The sequence below is a fragment of the Scyliorhinus canicula genome, chromosome 2, assembly GCF_902713615.1.
Source record: "Scyliorhinus canicula chromosome 2, sScyCan1.1, whole genome shotgun sequence".
In the NCBI taxonomy this organism is placed as follows: Eukaryota; Metazoa; Chordata; class Chondrichthyes; order Carcharhiniformes; family Scyliorhinidae; genus Scyliorhinus; species Scyliorhinus canicula.
Window position 1 is genome coordinate 230892723 of NC_052147.1, and position 23219 is coordinate 230915941.

Below are 23219 nucleotides of genomic sequence, written 5' to 3' on the forward strand. Positions count from 1 at the left end.
AAACGGGGTGCTAATAGCCACAGAAACTGCAGGGAAAGAGTGCTAATGGCAGTCCCCAGAGAGAACAAAAGGCGTGAAAGGTCAAACAGAGAAATTACCATCAGAGGGTAAACTGTGACAGATGTAGATGTGGGGGGTGGGGAAGGGGGAAAGCAAAGGAGAGAAAGGGTAAGGAAAGGTGGATAAGATGGGGGGGGTTTAAATATATATAAAGAAAGACCAGAGAGAAAGAAATGGTAAAAGACAGTTAAAATGAAATGGGCTGAAAACAAATGGGTCGAGGTAGGGTAGAGCTAATCATCTGAAGTTGTCGGATTCGATGTTGAGACTGGAAGGCTGTAGTGTGCCTAACCGGAAGATGAGATGTTGTTCCTCCAGTTTGCGTTGCGCTTCACTGGAACATTGCAGCAAGCCAAGGACAGAAATGTGGGCATGGGAGCAGGGTCTTGTGTTAAAATGGCAAGCAACAGGAAGGTCAGGCTCCTGAATGCGCACAGACCGAAGGTGCTCAGCAAAGCGATCACCCAGTCTGCGTTTGGTCTCTCCGATATAGAGGAGACCACATTGGGAGCAGCGAATGCAATAGACCAGATTGAAAGAGGAGCACGTGAGACGCTGTTTAACCTGGAATTAGTTTTTTGGGCCTGCTGCAATGTTCCAGTGAAGCTCATTTTTCTTTCCTTTCCCTTTCTCCCCTTTGCTGCCCCCTTCCCCTGCCCCCACATCTACATCTGTCACAGTTTACCGTCTGATGTTAGTTTCTCTGCTGTTTGGCCTTTCACATCTTTGTTCTCTCTGGAGACTGCCATTAGCACTCTTTCCCTGCAGTTTCTGTGGCTATTAGCACCCCGTTTCCCTGGGTTTCTGTGGCTTTGACCCATCTTTCATTCTCACTCCATAGCATAAATATTTCCCACTTTCTCTGTCTTATAGCTTTGACAAAGGGTCATCTGGACTTGAAACGCAAGCTCTTTTCTCTCCCCACAGATGCTGCCAGACCTGCTGAGATTTTCTGGCATTTTCTCTTTGATGCCATAATTGATGATCAATTATCTGAAATTATCAGTTGAAAATGAGGTTCAGCATTAAAAACCTACCTGACAGTAGCCCAGTAAGAACACAGATACTCCAATTGAAATGTAGTAGTAAGCAAACATGGACATTTCTTTCTCAATGTCTAAGACCCTGGAACGACACCATCAAAATTTATCGGCTTCAAATTTTATTTATTGCTGAAAACACAATTTGCATGGATAGCAACTTATTTATATAATTTGGGGCAATGCTAACTTTAATAGTCTGATTCCTAATTAAGTCATTGCTTACAATGACACTGCACCATTGGACTTCTGTTACATAAAGATCCTGGGCGGGATTTTCCGTAGCTCAACGCCAAAATCGTGTTCTGCGATCTGGTGGAGAATCGATGTTTGCGCCAAAATTGGGGCCGGCGCCGGTTTGATGCTGGCCCGCCATGCTCCACCCCCTCCAAACTGGCATCATCGTGACGGGCGCCGTTTCAACAGCATTGGCGCGTTATCGGCTGGTCCACCCGCGATGCTCCATCCCGATGGGCGGAGTTCCCGATGGCGTGGGACACGTGTGGTCTCAGCGGGCGGGAATCTGACGTGCCATCAATGGATTGTGTCCAGTGCCACCATACTCAGCTGGGGTCTGTGCTGCAAGCCCGGCAGTGCTTCTGCTAGGACTGGGGGGATGGATGAGAGGGTTGCTAGGGGGTGGGCTATAGGATCACGGATGGCGGGTTGCGTTGGTGCACGGCTGACGCCAGGTTGTATGGCGTGGCTGCTGCAGGTTATCAGTCGTGCATATGCGAGGCCCGAGACCCGGCCATTCTCCAGCATTTTTGGCGGGTAAGGCGCGAGTTCAGTCAGCATCAGTGCTAGCCCCTCACCAGTGCCGGAATCGGTGAGGGTTTCATGCCGATTTTTTGGTCGTAAAAGACCATGCATGCTCCGCTGGCGCCCGCACTTAACCGCTGAAGCAGGAAATCCAGCCCCCTGTTTTTCATAGCATCCTGTTGATTTATTAGAAATTCATAAACTCATATGTGTAAGAATATCCTATCATACTATGTTTTGGGTTTTGTTACAATAGAATGGAATTTTGCTAAATATGCATTCACTGCAAGGGCTCTTTAGTTCTTGTCATTTGGTAAATCATCAAAATTACCCAGAGTGCCATCCTAACACTAGGCATCACTTTTCCTGACCTGGGAGTGGTGATCATTGGATGGTCCATTCCATACAAAAATCATCCTTCACTTAAATTGCAAAAGTAGATTTGTAAAAATATAAATTTAGAGTACCCAATTATTTTTTTCTAATGAAGGGGCAATTTAGCGTGGCCAATCCACCTACCCTGCACATTTTTGGGTTGTGGGGGTGTGACCCACGGAGACACGGGGAGAATGTGCAAAATCCACACGGTCAGTGCCCCGGGCCGGGTTCGAACCCGGGTCCTCGTCGCCGTGAGGCAGCAGTGCTAACCACTGTGCCACCAGGCTGTCCTTAAAAGCGGATTTAATGTTGGACTGGAGTGACCTAAACGTGGCCTAACCTTGATCCTAAAAGGGAGGCTGCTCCTAAATTGGGGTGGGTAGGTTTTTTTTAAAGTGATTTTTCTGAGGTCAGGAGGAGCATTAACACTAATTTAACAGCTTAAGTTACAATACAAACAAGATTATAAATCTAGAAGAATATTAATGAAACCTATGAAACTAACATTAGTAGTTACTATATGGCTCCATAAAAGATCAATGTTTACATTTAGGAAACCAGAAAATGTGCATACTTTGCACATTAAATTTAAAATTGAGCCGCCCAAGTCCATAACTATCCATGCCTTTTGCTTGAGATTGTCTCTCCCCCCAATACCTTGATTAGATTTTTTTATCCTTCCCCCTTGATTGACAGGTTTCTTCAAATGTTCAGGCAACTTGCATTGATGTGGTCAAGAGGCCTCTAACCACTTTCATTGAATGGCAAATTCATTCCATGTACTTCCAATCCATGGGCAAGTGATGGATCAGTGCAACACCCAAAGTCACTGAATCTGAAGACTGAACAAATTTAGATGCTGTGTGCAGATGTACAGGAAGGAGACACACTTAAAGAAAACTGTCTATTGGAAAATGGCCAATATTTCCTCTATTTTATTTCAAGTGCACAGTGGAAAGTTCTTTACGCAGAGGGTGGTGGGTGCCTGGAAAGCATTGCCGGCGGAGGTGATAGAGGCAGGCACGATTTATCTGATGGATACAGATCTGGCTGATGGATACAGAACTGTCTAGGTTATAGAAGGCAGACAGTAGCAATGGAAGGGTGCTGTTCTGATTGGGGGGCTGTGACTAGTGGTGTTCTGCAGGGTTCAGTGACGGCACCCTTGCTGTTCGTATTATATATAAATGATTTGGAGGAAACTGCAACTGGTCTGAATTGTAAGTTTGCGGACGACACAAAGGTTGGTGGAATTGCGGATAGTGAGGAGGACTGTTGGAGGATACAGCAGGATTTAGATCGTTTGGAGACTTGGGCGGAGAGATGGCAGATGGAGTTTAATCCAGACAAATGTGAGGTAATTTGTACTGCGTACTGCGTACAGTTCTGGTCGCCACATTACCAAAAGGATGTGGATGCATTGGAGAAGGTGCAGAGGAGGTTCATCAGGATGTTGCCTGGTATAGAGAGCGCTAGCTATGAAGAGAGGTTGAGTAGATTAGGATTATTTTCATTAGAAAGATGGAGTTTGAGGGGGGACCTCATTGAGGTCTACAAAATCATGAGAGGTGTAGACAGGGTGGATAGCAAGAGGCTTTTTCCCAGAGTGGGGGACTCAATTACTAGGGGTCACGAGTTCAAGGTGAGAGGGAAAAAGTTTAAGGGAGATATGCGTGGAAAGTTCTTTACGCAGAGGGTGGTGGGTGCCTGGAATGCATTGCCGGCAGAGGTGGTAGAGGCGGGCACGATAGCATCATTTAAGATGTATCTGGACAGATACATGAATGGGCAGGGAGCAGAGGGATACAGATCCTTAGAAAATAGGCGACAGTTTTAGATAGAGGATCTGGTCGGCGCAGGCTTGGAGGGCTGAAAGGCCTGTTCCTGTGCTGTAATTTTTCTTTATTCTCATGCATTTTGGAAGGTCTAATACAGGTAGGGAATATTCAGTGAATGGGAGAGTATTGACAGTCAGAGAGATCTAGGTGTACAGATTCACAGGTCACTGAAAGGGGCAACACAGGTGGAGAAGGTAGGCAAGGAGGCATACGGCATGCTTGCCTTTATTGACTGGGGCATTGAGTATAAAAATTGGCAAGTCATGTTGCAGCTGTATAGAACCTTAGTTAGGCCACACTTGGAGTACAGTGTTCAATTCTGGTCACCACATTACCAGAAGGATGTGGCGGCTTTAGAGAGAGTGCAGAAGAGATTTACCAGGATGTTGCCTGGTATGGAGGGTATTAGCCATGAGGAGTGGTTGAATAAACTTGGTTTGTTCTCACTGGAATGAAAAAAGTTGAGGGGCAACCTGATAGCAGTCTACAAAATTATGAGGGGCATAAACAGAGTGGATAGTCAGAGACTATTTCCCAGGGTAGAGGGGTCAATTACTAGGGTGCATAGGTTCAAGGTGCGAAGGGCAAGGTTTAGAGGAGATGTATGATACACGTTTTTTACACGGAGTGTAGTGGGTGCCTGGAACCCGCTGCCGGAGGAGGTGGTGGAAGCAGGGACGATAGTGACGTTTAAGGGGCATCTTGACAAATACATGAAAAGGATGGGAATAGAGGGATACGGACCCCGGAAGTGCAGAAGATTTCAGTTTAGACGGGCAGCATGGTCGGCGCAGGCTTGGAGGGCCGAAGGGCCTGTTCCTGTGCTGTACTTTTCTTTGGTCTTTGTATTTAAGTAAACAGTCCCTTTAATTCTTATTATGTGAGAGCGCATGCACAATAATTTAAAGGGCCAACTTGAGTGTGGGATCTTGAGTGTTGCCATGCAGTTTCAAGAGAACATCCACCCTCACCATTTAACAGATATCTCAGTCAAAGTATGCACAAGATGCTGCTTGTCAACCTATTCCATGTGGTCACATTCCTGTAAGGTTCTTTTAAGCTTCTGTCGTAGCTCATCAAAAGTTTAGGAAAAGCAATCAATTCTCCAGGTTTCAGTTAATCTTTCCCAAGTTGATTGGGAATAGCGAGAAATGATGCCTCAACAGGTACTGCTGGCCCAAGCCAGGCCTTCATGTAGCTTCACAGCCCTTTAATTGCTTCTCATGCATGCCCATACCCTAGTAAGGCACAAATTTAATCTGCAATCTGCAACTGAAACCCTTTCAAGGGAGAAGCCAGTTAAAATTACTTTGAAGCGGCCTCATGTTCACTTAATGGCACTTAGGATGGACTACAATTCAGACATAAAGCTGTCATTGTGCTCTTGCACCTTTTCCTCACAGCATCACAAGACTAGTTGCATAACAACATGTCAGATAGTTGCTTGCACAGGCAGGAAGGGCTGAGTGACACCTTCTGTGCTGTAAGATTCTGGGACAATCAAAGAGAACACGTCTGAACTGGGAGCAAGCTGAGACCTAAAAAGTCATTGACTTTGAAAATGCTGTATTCTTCCTTATAAAATGCAGGAGAGAATAAATGGAGTCCCACGGGCCTCCTTCAAGCTCAGCATTGGTGCCTCATATATCCTGATATACTTGATTCTCTGGCATATCTTCTTTTATATCATTACAGATATAAAATGCTATGTTTTGGGCAGTTTAAGGTCAACCCTCATCGTTAAGTTAAATGAAGTTTGGCGATTATATGATGCTTCAGATTCCATTCAGATGTCTTGTTGATTCCCGATCTACATGACGTTTTCATTGTAACATTTATGAGATCAAATTAGAGCGTTTCCTGCTAAGTTTAGAATATTCAGCTGATTGGTTCAAAGCAATCAGTTTTTACTCTTCTGAAATTCTCAAAATCAATTATAAAGAGTAGATAATAAAAGTATGTTCAGAAGAAATTGGGCTAGATTCTCCGTTTCAGCGACTTAATGACCAAATTGCGCTGAAGCATGAGCACGATAAGGCCATTAAATCGCAGGAGTGGCCAAAAACAGGGGGCGCGATTCTCTGCAAATGCGGAGAGTCGTGAAGGCTGCCGTGAAACTGGCCGTGTTTCACGGCAGCCTCCGCGCCCCCTCCCGGGACCCGATTCTGCTCCCTGGTCGGGTCTAGCAGCAGGGCCCCGTGAACCTCGGCATCGCAGACTTAGCGAACTTCGCTAAATTCTCTGGCATGCGCGGGCCGTTATGCCCCTCAGCCGCCACACGGACTGATCCAGCGGGGCGGCGGAGGAACAAAAAGTGCACGGGGTTTGGACCGATCGCGGGCCCATGCCACCCTTGGCACGGCTGTGCTGCGTGCCATGCCTATCGGTGCCATGGTTCTCGAGGACGGCACTTTGCGGCCGTTTTCACGAACAGTGAGAGCAGGTGTGTTGGCGTTCGTGAAAACGGCCGTAAAGGCTTGGGAACTCGGCCCATCGGCTAGGTAAAATCGCTGCCATGTCGTGGGGCGGCCGTGGGGGGGGGGGGGGGGGGGGGGGGGGTCGGAAAAATGTCGGGAAGGCCCTCCCGCTATTCTTCGACCCGTCGTGGGGGGTGGAGAATCGCGCCCAGGAACTGTGGCAGGTGCCGATCTATTTGTGATCTAACCAGCTCACTCTCATTGGCAAAATTAGGGTCCTGCCATAGCATGGTGAGAAACCTATAATCACCACTTAAGCCCAATCTCTATATAATTCACGGGAGCAGCCCCCCCATCTAACGGCCACCCCAGCAAATGGTCAGGGGGGCGCCATTGGTACAATATGTGAAGCTGGTGGAAGGGCTGCTGCGAGGAACCGGGGAGATGAGTAGCCACCTTCACTCACAGGCAAAGAGACCGGAGGCACTGGGGTTGCTGCCCTGATGCTCAGAGGGGGGTGGGGGAGCCACCGGGGGGCCAGCCTCCATCATGATGGTCAGCCATTGGGGGTGGGGGGTGTTGCGGAGCAGAGGGAGTGGCTGCCCATGGCATTGGATGGGTGTGGCTTGTCTCATCACCTGTGGGTCCACCATACCAACCTCGGGACTGTGTGGTCCCATTCTGGGGACAACACCAGCCCCAGCCAGCCTGCCCCACTGACCACCTACAACTCCCACAGACCGTGGAGATCACAGGCCCAGCGTAAAATACTGCTCCTACTTGGGAATTGGCCATCGTAGTTAAGCGAGCACCTCACCTTTCCCAAGTGGATTCCTGTGGGTAGTCTGTGCGGGGTATCTCCTAGCATCACAGCAGACCGTGATGCCTGGACACTGTGCCCCGACACTGCAGGAAGCATCATCATGGATGCAGCAACCAACATCCGAAACACCCAGGGGTTGGATCCCAGAACTGGGGACATTTCCGCTGCCAGAGGGTGGGTGAGTGCACCGGGGAGGGGACCTGCACCCAGTCCAGGTCGGGTTACTTGCCGGTGTCTGGGGTACAGGGTGTGTGGTCCGGTGACCAGAGCCCCACTGCATCCCGCGTGGGAAGAACGTGTTGGATGGCAGGTGGGTGTGGGGGGGGGAGTGATTGGGGACACGGAGGATCCTGAGATGGAAGACACTGCTGGTTGTCAGTCTCACACCCTCTCCCAATTCCTTACAGATATTACAGGGTATGGACGATATCTTGAACCCCGTGGAACTTGCCTGAGTGGTTGCCAGGCGTCGGAGGAAGCGGCAGCAGCAGCGTCAACAATGCCTCAAGATGGCAGCCCATGTGCAGGGCCCTGTCCCACACCCTGAGAACCCGGCCTCCAATCAGGCCAGGGAGGGACCCATGGTGTCGCTGGTCGTTCGAACAGATGACGGTGTGGTAAACACCACTGGTGATACACTACGTGTATTACGGTACTGCCATTGTACTCCAGTCAATACAGTAAATCCCGGCCTGCTGGCTCCACCCAGCAGGCTCTGTATAAAAGTGTACGCTCTCCTGCACTGCCCCCATTCTGGTTCCAGCTGCAGGAGGCTTAACATCTAGCACAATAAAGCTTCAGTGGTTCACCATTTTGTCTCGTAGTCATTGATGGTACATCAATTTATTGTGCTAGAATTTTGAAGATGAACGTCTTACTCAAACCGGATCACCTGGAGCTGAACCCACACGCAGCCAACGCCACAGCCACTTTCGAGCACTGGCTAGCCCGCTTTGAAGGATATCTCGGAGCATCCACAGAATTCATCTCAGACCCACAGAAGCTCCAACTACTCTACGCACGGGTGAGCCCACAAGTTTTCCTCCTCAATAGGGACGCTCCCACTTACATGGAAGCAATGGCGTACTGAAAGGACAGTACATCAAGACTGTTAATTAGGTGTTCGTCAGGCACCTCCTGGCCACGAGGCGGCCACTCAAGGTGAAATCCCAGGACGATTTCCTGCTTGCTTTGCGGATACTTGGCAGAAACTGTAATTGCCAGGCGGTGTCGGCAGTCCGACACACAGAGACATATATGTCACGGGCATTAAGTCCAATTACATCCGCCAGTGATTATTAGAAGCGGTACCCTCGAACTTAGAGACTGTACAGCTCGCTAACTCCCTGGAAGTGGCCTCTTGCAATCTGGATTCCTACACTTCCGACCGCGCCGCACCCTCGTGGCCGTCATGGGCCCCACCATCATCCGACCCGGGTACACCGCAAGCCTGCACCGCGTGGCAGCCAGCTAACTCCAGAGGCCCCAAATGCTATTTCTGTGGCCAGAACAAGCACCCCAGACAATGCTGCCCAGCATGGCGTGCGACTTGCAATGCATGTGGCAAGAAGGGCCACTTCGTCTCTGTTTGCCAGGCCTGATCAGTCGCTGCCGTTTCCAGACCCAGCATCGCTACACCCCCCACGTGTGATCCAGGGGCACCACCATCTTCACCGCCACTTGCCACGTGTGGCCCGTGGGCGCCGCCATCTTGGATGTCGTCCGCCATGTACACCCCGTGGGCGCCGCCATCTTTGGTGCCATCTTGGAAAGCACCCCAGGACCCTTGCTCACCTGGCCGGTCGCGGGCCGCCGATACCTCTGCCACCGCCGAGCAGCCCTCCCACCAACTTCTGCAGCTCGCCTCCATCACCCTCGATCAGTCTCGGCCTCGCAGCCTTGCGACCTCTACAACGACCGTACGGATCAACGGGCATGAGACGACCTGCCTCTTCGACTCCGGGAGCACGGAGAGTTTCATCCACCCAGCTATGGTAAGGAGCTGTCCCCTCCCAGTTCTCCCTGTCACCCAGAAAATCTCCCTGGCGTCTGGATCCCATTCCGTACAGATCCGGGGTGATGTGTTGAGTTCCTCTCCGTACAGGGCGTGGAGTACAGTAACTTCAGACTCCACACCCTCCCCCATCTCTGCGCTGCCCTGTTACTGGGTCTCAATTTTCAGTGCCATCTCCAGAGCATTACTCTGAAGTTCGGCAGACCCCTGCCCCTTCTGTGGCCTCACGACCCTTAAGGTCGATCCACCCTCACTCTTCGCGAACCTCACCTCGGACTGTAAGCCCGTCGCCACGAGGAGCAGACGGTACAGTGCACAGGACAGGACCTTTATCAGGTTGGACGTCCAACAGCTTCTGCGGGAGGGGGGTCATTGAGGCCAGTAACAGCCCCTGGACAGCTCAAGTGGTGGTCATTAAGACTGGGGAGAAACACCAGATGGTCATCGACTACAGTCAGGCGATCAACCGGTATATGCAGCTTCCACACATATCTGACATGGTTAACCAAATTGCGCAGTATCGAGTCTTCTCCACCGTTGACTTGAAATCAGCATACCACCAGCTCCCCATCCGCCCGGAGGACCGCCAATACACTGCATTCGAAGCAGATGGCCGCCTCTACCATTTCCTTCGGATTCCCTTTGGCTTCACCAATGGGGTCTCAGTCTTCCAGCGAGAGATGGACCGAATGGTTGACCAGTACGGATTGCGGGCCGCATTCCCGTATCTGGATAACGTCACCATCTTCAGCCACGACCAGTAGGACCATGACGTGAGTCTCCAGAAATTCCTCCACACCGCTAAACTCCTTAACCTTACCTATAACAAAGAGAAATGCGTTTTCCGCACTACCCGCTTAGCCATTCTTGGCTACGTTGTGGAAAATGGAGTCCTGGGGCCCAACCTCGACCGCATGCGTCCCCTCCTGGAACTCCCCCTCCCTCACTGTCCCAAGGCTCTGAAACGATGCCTGGGATTCTTATCATATTACGCCCAGGGGGTTCCTAATTATGCGGACAAGGCCCGCCCACTCATCAAGTTCACCATTTTCCCCCGATGGCTGAGGCCCGTGGGGCCTTCAACCACATCAAGGCGGACATCGCCAAAGCCACAATGCACGCGGTCAACTAGTCCCTCCCTTTTCAGGTGGAGAGCAGCGTATCGAACGTTGCTCTGGCCGCCACCCTCAATCAGGTGGGCAGACCTGTGGCTTTCTTCTCCCGCATCCTCCATGCCTCCGAAATTCGGCACTCCTCTGTCAAAAAGGAGGCCCAAGCCATTGTGGAAGCTGTGCGACATTGGCGCCATTACCTGGCCGGCAGGAGATTCACTCTCTTCACTGACCAACGGTCGGTTGCCTTCATGTTTAGTAATATACGGTGGGGCAAGATTAAGAACGACAAGATCTTGAGGTGGAGGATCGAACTCTCTACCGATAACTACGAGATGTTGAATTGCCCAGGGAAGTTCAGTGAGCCCCCAGATGCCCTATCCTCTTGTACATGTGCCAGTGCACAAGTAGACCGACTTCGAGCTCTCTACAATAACCTCTGTCACCCGGGGGTCACCCGGTTCTTTCACTTTATCAAGGCCCGCAACCTGCCCTGCTCCATCGAGGAGGTCAGGACTGTGACCAGGGACTGCCAAGTCTGCGCAGAGTGAAAATCGCATTTCTACTGGCAGGACAGAGCGCATCTGGTGAAGGTCTCCTGCCCCTTTGAGCGCCTCAGCATGGACTTCAAAGGGCCCTCCCCTCCACCGACTGCAACGTATACTTTCTCAATATCATTGATGAGTTTCCCTTGCACCACCCCATGCCCTGACATGACTTCTGCCACTGTCATCAAGGCACTACACAGTATCTTCACCTTGTTTGGTTTTCCCACCTACATCCATAGCGATCAGGGATCCTCCTTCATGAGCGATGAGCTGTGTCAGTTCCTGCTCAGCAAAGGCATCGCCTCGAGCAGGACGACCAGCTACAACCCCCGGGGAAACAGGCAGGTGGAGAGGGACATTGCAATGGTCTGGAAGGCTATCCTGCTGGCCCTTCGGTCTCGGAGTCTCCCGGTCTCCCACTGGAAGGAGGTCCTCCCCGATGCGCTCCACTCCATCCGGTCGCTCCTGTGCACTGCTACCAATGAGACCCCTCTCGAATGGGTGTTTGCCTTCCCTAGGAAGTCCACCTCCGGGGTCTTGCTCCCAACCTGGCTGACAGTTCCTGGGCCCGTCCTCCTCCGGAAGCATGCGGGGAGCCATAAATCAGACCCTCTCGTCGAAAAAGTTCTTCTCCTCCATGCGAACCCACAGTACACCTATGTGGCACATCATGACCGGTGACAGGACACGGTCTCCCTCCGGGACCTGGCACCCGCTGGTTCCCCATCCACCATCACCACCACCCCTGACCTGGTACCGTCCCTTCCCCCTCTGGTTGCCACCCCCGCCTCTGCGCCGTTCACCCCCCCCACCAGCGATGATCACTGCAAACCCCACCCCAGCAGCGCCCGTCCCCCCACTGGATCCACTACTGGGTGAAGAAGGACGGACAACACGCTCCCGGAGTCGCAGGTACCCACATCGGCGCCCACACCACAACCGGAACTGAGGCGATCGCGGCGGAGGGTCAAAGCCCCCAACGGACTGGACCTGTAACGTCGCTTCACCCCAGCTGGACTCTTTTTTTAAACAGGGGGTGAATGTGGTAAACACCACTGGTCATACACTACGTGTATTACAGTACTGCCATTGTACTCCAGTTATTACGGTAAGTCCCGGCCTGCTGGCTCCACCCAGCAGGCTCTGTATAAAAGTGTATGCTCTCCTGCGCTACCCCCATTCTGGTTCCAGCTGCAGGAGGCTTAACATCTAGCACAATAAAGCCTCAATAGTTCACCATTTCGTCTCGTTGTCATTGATGGTACATCAGACGGACAGCATGTGCCACAGGGGGCTCTGCCTCAACAAACGGACGATATGGCACCTACGCCATGTCCTCGTGGGCTTGCATCATATGGAGGAGGAGGATACCCACTCCAGGTGGCCGTAGGATCATTTCAGGGCTCGAGTGGGGACTTGTGCAGCATTTCAAAAGCTGCAGCCCACAAGAGCATCCATGAAGTCTCGGATACTGTGTTTGCCCGGGGATAAAACCATCTAAACTTTGGCATGGACAAAGTCCAACAGGATTCCCGGGCAGCAGGATTCTCCACCATCGACGGGATACCCCAGGTCCAGGGAGTAATAGATGGCACGCATGTCGCTTCGTGCTCACCGAGCTGTCAGGGAGTTCCCTACGTCAACAGGAAGGGGTTCCATTCCCTGAACTTCCAGCCCATGTGCGACCACCGCATGAAGATTATGCACGGATGTGCACACTTCCTGCTGATGAGGTGGGCCTGTCTGGTACTCAAGCCAGAACACCAGGACACGTTGTGCGACGAAGCAGTACCGGACAATGACGCTCGCCCCCAACGCCATCCACGACACTCCAGAGCACCAGCTACCTTTCTGGCACAGCACTCTTCAACACCCTGCACCAGGCAGCATGGTGGCACAGTGGTTAGCATTACTGCCTATGGCGCTGAGGACCCGGGTTCGAATCCCGGCCCTGGGTCACTGTCCGTGTGGAGTTTGCACATTCTCCCTGTGTCTGCGTGGGTTTCACCCCCACAACCCAAAGATGTGCAGGTTAGGTGAATTGGCCACGTTAAATTGCCCCTTAATTGGAAAAAATAATTGGGAACTCTAAATTTATTTTAAAAAAGCACCCTGCACCATCCCAGAGACATTCACCTTGGTCGGGCATTATGTAGAGGACGTTCCTAGGGCACTATCTGGTGTGCACCACACACATGCAGCGGTACATCAGGTGGAGGTAGGCGCCGCCGAGGGAGCGGACGGTCATATGGGGTGGGGGGGAGGAGCTTGGGAGACTAGTTGCCGACCAGACTGGTCTCATGCTCTGGAAAGGGCAGTCCTATCGATGCTGGGGGTGCAGACACAGAGACAGGAACAGCATGAGAGGGTATCAGGAACCATCCAACATCTGCATATGCAGTTGGAGAAGTCCAATTGCCTGCAGGGGCAGGAGCTGGTGCCGACCATGCTTGACACCCAGGCCAACAGTGAACCGGTGGCATCCAGGGAGACCTACGGTCTTGGGCACTCTGTGCGGGTGGTGACTGAGGCACAGGACAGGGCAGCGATGTTACAGGCAGCCATGTACCAGAGCTATCTGGACATTGTAGTGGCACTCCTGAGCTTGGGCCAGTCACAACAAGTCATGGCTGCGGGCTTTGATGGCGTTGTCCTGGGGCTGGCTGACCTGAGCCATTCACAGAGGGATGAGGCACTGTCCCTGTACTCCATTGCTGCAAGATTAGGACCCTGGTCGAGACGGGCGCAGGCCTTCAGGACTGGCAGGGGAGCCCCTGATCTCGCTCTGGGTGCAACCCATCTCATGGAGTAGCCCATGGGCTGACGAGCACCCTGAGGGAGGAGAAGGCGATGGGGGTCTGTGCTGATGACCCGCGCAGGGGAGGTGCCTGGACACCACAGTGCCTCAAACTCCCCCGCTTCTGCCCCTGCTGTATCCGACGGGCCAGCAGTCAGAACAGGGCAACATCACGCAGTGGGGGGGCACCCGAGAGCACTGCTGGACCAGTCCAAGCCCGATCGCTCCAGAGGATGGCCGCCAAAGGGAACTCAGGTTACAGGGTGGTAATCGCAGCAGTCCATCTCCACTCCTGATGTACCACCTGGGAATCCACCTAGATGGAGCGTTCTGGCTCGTAAGGCCAGAAGGTTAGACACCAGTTAAGTTGGCACGAGTGCAACAGATAGGATAGCATTAGGGCTGGGGCACAAATCTGTAGAAACATGTTCACCTGTTGACAATAAACACATGTTCACAAATGCTCCAACCTGGCTTGGTGCTCTGTCAGAAGGCTGTGAAGGATGGGCTGGGCTGGGCTAGGATGGGCTGGGCTGGGCTGGCCGCAGAGGGTGCGCTGTGGGGGAGGTGATGGAATGTGCGGCCGATGGAGGTGCCAGGGGCCAGGGCCTCCAAGTCAGCCGCCGCACATCACCCCGGTGCCAGGCCCCACCCCTCACACTCCCTCCTCCCAAAACCCCAGACCCCGCCCCCACATCCGCCACCCCAAGAGTTCGATGGGACCGAGTGATCGAATCGCCAGCTCGCATGCAGGGATCACCCAGAAGGATGGTGGAAAGTGTTACCGTAGGCAGGACTCAGACATTATTGAGTGATGCAGAGTACCAAAGCGGGTCTCTGCATTGGTCTGTGATCTCCAGATAGGCGTTATCAGCCATGGCCGCAGTGGATAGACCCTGTTGCCCAAGAGCCAACCCCTCACCCGGGAGTCCACCTCAAAGGTGTCGGGAACTGTCGAGTGTGCCAGGTATCGGGCATAGATGTGCATAATGTGCATCTCGTACTCATCAACCAGCTGCACATTCATAAGCCCTTTCGGTTTGTGAAGGCCACTCCTCATGCGTCAATGCTTGTAAGGGGACATGCGGCCTGTCGATCACCCCTGGACCTGGGGCAATCCAGCGATGGTGGTGAAACCTGCTGCCTGGGCAACCTGGTGGGCCTGGTCCACATTGAAGTCAAACTGGCATACAGGGCCTCTGTGACGGTACAGATGCACCTGTCTTGGAGGTCTGCGAGAACCCAGGCAGGTCCCCACTTGGCGCCTGAAGGTTCGGGGCGGGTGTTCTCCTGCATACCCCCACAGTTCCAGTAATTCGATGACATGCTGGTCCAAAAGGTCCTCGAAGGACAGGCGCTACCAATACACATGAGGCCTGATGCGGCACCTCCTTCCCACCTCCTTCATGGTTGGGGTGGGCATCGGCGGTTGGTGGGGAGGTTGGTAGGGTGGAGAGGAGGTGGTGGAAGGGGGTAGGGGAACCCTTACGGCTGGTGTCACTTTGCAACTAAGGGCTATGAAGGCCGTCAGTGGGATGCACAGCAGGATGGCTGCTTTGCAGGCTGCAGCAATGGCAGTCCATGTCTGGACATGCCGGTCCCAAGTGGGTCACCCCGACGCCACGGCCCATCCACTGATCACCTCCCGCTGCCCCCCTCCTAGGCTTGGCAGATGCCACCCCCCCAGCAGCCCACGGTCGCGGTACAGGGAACATGTTCTACCTCCTTGTTCTCCCTCAGCAGCCAAGGCTCTTGCTTCCTGATTTTTACAAACGCAAGTGAACCTCGCAGTCAGTAATTCCTCCTGGTGGAGGCGGAGAATTGCAGGAGCCCCAGAAAATACCGGAACGGGCCCGTTAATGATATGCCAATGGTATTTACTGTACGTGAGGTGTAGAACACATTCACGCCGCTCTTGAGGCACTGGAGCATGGCCTTCAATTGGATGCCTGGCTCGATTTTTGGCTGACGCCATATTCTCCACCCAACCGCGATTTGTGATTCCAGTGTCGGCCGACGGAGAAACCCGCCCATCGACGTTTTTCAAAATACCAAACGATCTACTGCCTCCTTAAGTGAATTATTGTGCACGGATTCATATCTAATAATAATAATGATCTTTTATTGTCACAAGTAGGCATACATTAACACTGCAATGAAGTTACTGTGAAAAGCCCCGAGTCGTCACATTCCGACATCTGTTCGGGTACACGGAGGGAGAATTCAGAATGTCCAAATTACCTAACAGCACATCTTTCAGGACTTGTGCGAGGAAACTTGACCACCCAGAGGAAACCCATGCAGACACGGGGAGAACATACATAGACAGTGACCCAAGCTGGAATCGAACCTGGGACCCTAACGCTATAAAGCAATAGTGCTAACCACTATGCTACCGTGCTGCCTGCTGTGGGTGGGTGAGTAGCATTCACAGTAGAATCCCATCCTTAACAGGTAAGTTGCAATGTTCTTAGTTTAAATGCATTTTAAACTCTTTGGCATCGGAACAAGGAAATCGGAGCAGAGGTTGGCTATACAGCCCCTCGAGCCTGCTCTGCCATTCAACTAGATCATGTCTGATCTTTTACCTCAATGCCATTTGTTGGAACCAACAATTCTACGGACACGTGCTTGTAGGATTAGAATAGCGGTTTTAATATACTCACAACAGAGCCAGCCTATTAGCCATTGAACTTTCGGTGAACTGGCCGGCTGACCATGTGGCACTGACCTTTTATATAGCAGCTTCCGGGGGAGGAGTCCTGGGCAGAGCCAAGGGAGAAGCCCCATACAACTCGAGCATTCCCAGAGCTACTTCCCCTGGAGGACAGATAGTGCAACTGCACTTACAATACAGACACATGTATATACAGATTACAATCCGGTGTGAATCACATTCACCACACCATTTTCCTGCACTATCCCCATATTCCTTGATTTCTCTAATATGTAGAAATCTATCAATCTCTGTCTTGAACTTATTCAATGACTGAGCCTCCACAGCTCTCTCGGGTAAAGAATTCCAATGATACACCACTCTCTGAATGAAGAAAGTCCTTCTCATCTCAGTTCTAAGTGGCCTGGCAACTTATCCTGAGAGCATCTCTCCTGGTTCTGGTTAACCAACCCGCTCCCACCCCCAGCCAGGGTAATCATCCTTCCTGCATCTACCCTTTCGAGCTCTCATTTTATATATTTCAATGACATCACCTCTCATTCTTCTAAACTCTCGAAACTACAGGCCCAGCCTCCTCAATTTTGAGCAAAACAGCAGGGAGGTCATTTGCAGCCTCTTCTCATCAATTCTTCACCTTCCGGCTCATCCCACTAGACAGAAAATATTGCTTACTGAGTGAGAGCATGGGATGACAAGGTTGGAACGTAAAGGACAATTGATATTTCACAGTTCACTCCCGGAGCATCACTGGCCGATAATGAAGCAACACTAACAGAATGCTGAATAGCAACCTAAGATTACAGCACCCTGTCTATCTGCCTGCTGCAGAAGCAATATCAGTGAGTAGCCACAAATGGTCAAAGAATATAAAAAGAAAGTAAGTAACTCAGGCATCAACTTACCCACATGGCACTGTTTCATTGTTTTGGTTTTGGTACTCTGACCCATTCACCCAAGTTATGGTTTTATTCATGCACATTTTTTCTGGGTCATTTAGTTCTTGTAATTCAATGTCATAAGCAATGAATGTATCGGTCAGCAAACCAAACACCAATAACACAGCAGGCTGCGCTACTCCATGAATCATTGCACAGATGCCTCCAAACACCATCAGGACGATTTCAGAGCAGGAAGCAAACCTGAACTGGAAGAAAGAACATTTAATATTATATGTGACAGGAGCAGCTGTTTTCTATGTTCCATTCTCAGAAAACTGAGCACTTGTCAAAAAAAAAGACACCCCAATGATAATGAAGCAACATGACAAATTGACAATGGAGTGCCTGTTTTGGATGAGCAAAATTGGATTTGTTTATTGTCACGTGTACTGAGGTACAGTGAAAAGTAATTTTCTGCCAGCAGTTTAACAGATCATTAAGTACATGGGAAGAAAAGGGAATAAAAGAAAATACATAATAAGGCAACACAAGGTATACAATGTAACTACATAAGCACCGGCATCGGATGAAAAGCGAGAGGTTAGTAATATTGTTAATCTTAGAATTAAATTTTAAAAGATTGGAACGCGTATAAGTTAAGTAAAAAGTGGATCTGTTGGGGAGAGCTCGCAGAGAGTCGCCTTGCTGCGGCGCCATCTTCTGGACATCATTTGGCCATTATATTAACCGAGTTTAGAAATGTATCCTGAGGAGGTCAATATCTAGCGGACAAATGATCCTAACCAGGAATTTACCTTGTTAAAAACCTGTTACATCTCTAATTTTTGGGTCATCGACTTGAGGTCTAACTCTGTTTCTTTCTCCATAGATGCTGCTGGACTTGCTCGGGTTACATTATTTCCTACTTCCATCTCAGATTTCCGCAGCATTTTGCTTTTGCCCAGTGTTTAACTCACTGCCACTTCTCCTCAAGAATGTCCTGGAGGTGTTCTGCTCTTCTCTCCCATGCGATTTTCATTTGTCTCTCCTACCTGGCAAGCAGCTATTACACTTCTAGTCCTGGTGAAAGACCATCAAACTGAAATATTGGACTGGAATTTCAATGTGGAATCAGGAAATACGAGCCCCTGAGTGAACACTGAGTGCCTCCAGGGGGCAATATCTGCCTGCCTGCCTGACACCAGTGGCAAAGGTGGGTTGGGGGCAGCCGGTGTCATCCTGAGGACATCAGAAAGCTCATTATAGTCCCAGGAGTATGATGATGGCACAAAGGGACGTCATGTTGAGGTGCAGTGCTCATCCTGACAGTATTTGAACCCTCAAATTTCAATTTAACACAAAGACAAACACATTTTCTTTTGTCCTGTGGTTAACACCATCAACTGTGCACTAATATGTACGAGACTATGTGGAATCACCAAAATGAGATGTCAAAATTGTTTTCTCGAATGCCCTAGCTCCTTCACAAGATCCTTAAGGTGGCAAATGGATTTCCCATTCCCTCAACCCACCCGCCCTAACAATAAATTGCAAACTGTCTGTGGTGGTATGACTAGGAGGTTTACAGTACCTCAGAGTAGTGCTGCCATTGGTGCAGAGGACTCGCTGCCCATTGGCTCAGGCAGGTCATGTGTCTCTCTGCCAATTGGCTGAGGTCAGTCATGTGACTGCTCGCCGATTGGCCGAAAAGCCGGTAGCCCCTCCTACGAGGCGGGGTATAAGAACCAGTAGCAGCCGGCAGTCGGCCTTTCTCTGTAAGTCGACTGCCGGGCACACAACTAGTTCATTAAAGCCTGATATTTGGAACTTCTCCACGACTCAAGTCCAATTGATGGTGCATCACTGTCTCAGAGCCATCGGAACAGAGAGGTGATTTTCAAATCTTGCTTGCGCTGGGTCCCGAGCCCATCATCATTTGACAGTTTGGCTCTTTAACACCATTTCTCTCTACACAAATGCTGTCAGATTTGCTGAATATTTCCGGGATTTCTGCATTTATTATAGATTTCCAAAACCTGCAGTGTTTTGCGTTTACATTGCTGTAGGATTAACAAAGGAATGCTTGCAACTCCTGAGTGATACAAGGTGAACAACACAGCAAATAATTTTCTGTTTGCAGTTCATGAACTAAAATGTGGGCCGGGATACTCCACCCCATTTTCGGCAGATAGGAAAACTGGTGGGAAATCAATGGGACGCCCAAAATGGTTTTATGCTGGCAGGATTCCCATTCCGATTGACTCCACCCACCGCCAGTGACATAATGAACAAAGAACAAAGAACAAAAAAAATTACAGCACAGGAACAGGCCCTTTGGCCCTCCCAGCCTGTGCCGATCCAGATCATTTATCTCAACCTATCGCCTATTTTCCAAGGATCTACTTCCCTCCGTTTCCCGCCCGTTCATATATCTGTCCGGATGCATCTTAAATGATGCTATCGTGCCCGCCTCTACCACCTCCACTGGCAAAGCTTTCCAGGCACCCACCACCCTCTGCGTAAAAAACTTTCCACGCACATCTCCCTTAAAATTTCCCCCTCTCACCTTGAAATTGTGACCCCTTGTAATTGACACCCCCACTTAGAACATAGAACATAGAACATAGAACGATACAGCGCAGTACAGGCCCTTCGGCCCTCGATGTTGCACCGACATGGAAAAAAAAAAACTAAAGGCCATCTAACCTACACTATGCCCTTATCATCCATATGCTTATCCAATAAATTTTTAAATGCCCTCAATGTTGGCGAGTTCACTACTGTTGCAGGTAGGGCATTCCACGGCCTCACCACTCTTTGCGTAAAAAACCCACCTCTGACCTCTGTCCTATATCTATTACCCCTCAATTTAAGTCTATGTCCCCTCGTGCTAGCCACCTCCATCCGCGGGAGAAGGCTCTCGCTGTCCACCCTATCTAACCCTCTGATCATTTTGTATGCCTCTATTAAGTCACCTCTTAACCTTCTTCTCTCTAACGAAAACAACCTCAAGTCCATCAGCCTTTCTTCATAAGATTTTCCCTCCATACCAGGCAACATCCTGGTAAATCTCCTCTGCACCCGTTCCAAAGCTTCCACGTCCTTCCTATAATGAGGCGACCAGAACTGTACGCAATACTCCAAATGCGGCCGTACCAGAGTTTGGTACAGCTGCATCATGACCTCATGGCTCCGGAACTCAATCCCTCTACCAATAAAGGCCAACACACCATAGGCCTTCTTCACAACCCTATCAACCTGGGTGGCAACTTTCAGGGATCTATGTACATGGACACCGAGATCCCTCTGCTCATCCACACTACCAAGAATTTTACCATTAGCCAAATATTCCGCATTCCTGTTATTCTTTCCAAAGTGAATCACCTCACACTTCTCCACATTAAACTCCATTTGCCACCTCTCAGCCCAGCTCTGCAGCTTATCTATGTCCCTCTGTAACCTGCAACATCCTTCCGCACTGTCTACAACTCCACCGACTTTAGTGTCGTCTGCAAATTTACTCACCCATCCTTCTGCGCCCTCCTCTAGGTCATTTATAAAAATGACAAACAGCAACGGCCCCAGAACAGATCCTTGTGGTACGCCACTCGTAACTGAACTCCATTCTGAACATTTCCCATCAACTACCACTCTCTGTCTTCTTTCAACTAGCCAATTTCTGATCCACATCTCTAAATCACCCTCAATCCCCAGCCTCCGTATTTTCTGCAATAGCCGACCGTGGGGAACCTTATCAAACGCTTTACTGAAATCCATATACACCACATCAACTGCTCTACCCTCGTCTACCTGTTCAGTCACCTTCTCAAAGAACTCGATAAGGTTTGTGAGGCATGACCTACCCTTCACAAAACCATGCTGACTATCCCTAATCATATTCTTCCTATCTAGATGATTATAAATCGTATCTTTTATAATCCTCTCCAAGACTTTACCCACCACAGACGTTAGGCTCACCGGCCTATAGTTACCGGGGTTATCTCTACTCCCCTTCTTGAACAAAGGGACCACATTTGCTATCCTCCAGTCCTCTGGCACTATTCCTGTAGCCAATGATGACCTAAAAATCAAAGCCAAAGGCTCAGCAATCTCTTCCCTGGCTTCCCAGAGAATCCTAGGATAAATCCCATCCGGCCCCGGGGACTTATCTATTTTCACCTTGTCCAGAATTGCCAACACTTCTTCCCTACGCACCTCAATGCCATCTATTCTAATAGCCTGGGTCTCAGCATTCTCCTCCACAATATTATCTTTTTCTTGAGTGAATACTGATGAAAAGTATTCATTTAGTATCTCGCTTATCTCCTCAGCCTCCACACACAACTTCCCACCACTGTCCTTGACTGGCCCTACTCTTACCCTAGTCATTCTTTTATTCCTGACATACCTATAGAAAGCTTTTGGGTTTTCCTTGATCCTACCTGCCAAAGACTTCTCATGTCCCCTCCTTGCTCGTCTCAGCTCTCTCTTTAGATCCTTCCTCGCTTCCTTGTAACTATCAAGCGTCCCAACTGAAACTTCACGCCTCATCTTCACATAGGCCTCCTTCTTCCTCTTAACAAGAGATTCCACTTCTTTGGTAAACCACGGTTCCCTCGCTCGACCCCTTCCTCCCTGCCTGACTGGTACGTACTTATCAAGAACATGCAATAGCTGTTCCTTGAACAAGCTCCACATATCCAGTGTGCCCAACCCTTGCAGCCTACTTCTCCAACCAACACATCCTAAGTCATGTCTAATGGCATCATAATTGCCCTTCCCCCAGCTATAACTCTTGCCCTGCGGGGTATACTTATCCCTTTCCATCACTAACGTAAAGGTCACCGAATTGTGGTCACTGTCTCCAAAGTGTTCACCTACCTCCAGATCTAACACCTGGCCTGGTTCATTACCCAAAACCAAATCCAAAGTGGCCTCACCTCTTGTTGGCCTGTCAACATATTGTGTCAGAAAACCCTCCTGCACACATTGTACAAAGAACGACCCATCCAATGTACTCGAACTATATCTTTTCCAGTCAATATTAGGAAAGTTAAAGTCTCCCATAACAACTACCCTGTTACTTTCGCTCTTTTCCAGAATCATCTTCGCCATCCTTTCCTCTACATCTCTAGAACTATTAGGTGGCCTATAGAAAACTCCCAACAGGGTGACCTCTCCTTTCCTGTTTCTAACCTCAGCCCATACTACCTCGGAAGAAGAGTCCCCATCTTGCATCCTTTCTACCACCGTAATACTGTCCTTGACTAGCAGCGCCACACCTCCCCCTCTTTTGCCCCCTTCTCTTACCTTACTAAAGCACCTAAACCCCGGAACCTGCAACAACCATTCCTGTCCCTGCTCTATCCATGTCTCTGAAATGGCCACAACATCGAAGTCCCAGGTACCAACCCATGCTGCCAGTTCCCCTACCTTATTTCGTATACTCCTGGCATTGAAATAGACACACTTCAAACCACAGACCTGAACACTGCCGCCCTCCTGCGAAGTCAAAACTGTGCTCCTGACCTCTCTACTCTCAATCTCTCGCTCCCCAAAACTACAATCCAGGTTCCCATGCCCCTGCTGAATTAGTTTAAACCCCCCCAAAGAGTACTAACAAATCTCCCCCCCAGGATATTGGTGCCCCTCAGGTTCAGATGTAGACCATCCTGTCTATAGAGGTCCCACCTTCCCCAGAAAGAGCCCCAGTTATCCAGAAATCTGAATCCCTCCCGCCTGCACCATCCCTGTAGCCACGTGTTTAATTGCTCTCTCTCCCTATTCCTCATCTCACTATCACGTGGCACGGGCAACAACCCAGAGATAACAACTCTGTTTGTTCTCGCTCTGAGCTTCCATCCTAGCTCCCTAA

The 23219-nt window shown here is 50.3% G+C and overlaps 1 protein-coding gene across 1 annotated transcript in view; it reads right to left on the reverse strand.

Moving 5' to 3' along the window:
• Positions 1–23219, reverse strand: part of LOC119962011 (bile salt export pump-like) — a 138597-nt gene that overhangs the window by 86590 nt on the left and 28788 nt on the right. The window contains 2 exon segments of the mRNA XM_038789760.1: positions 1098–1185; positions 17369–17610. Of these exon segments, the coding sequence (XP_038645688.1) occupies positions 1098–1185; positions 17369–17610 (330 nt within the window).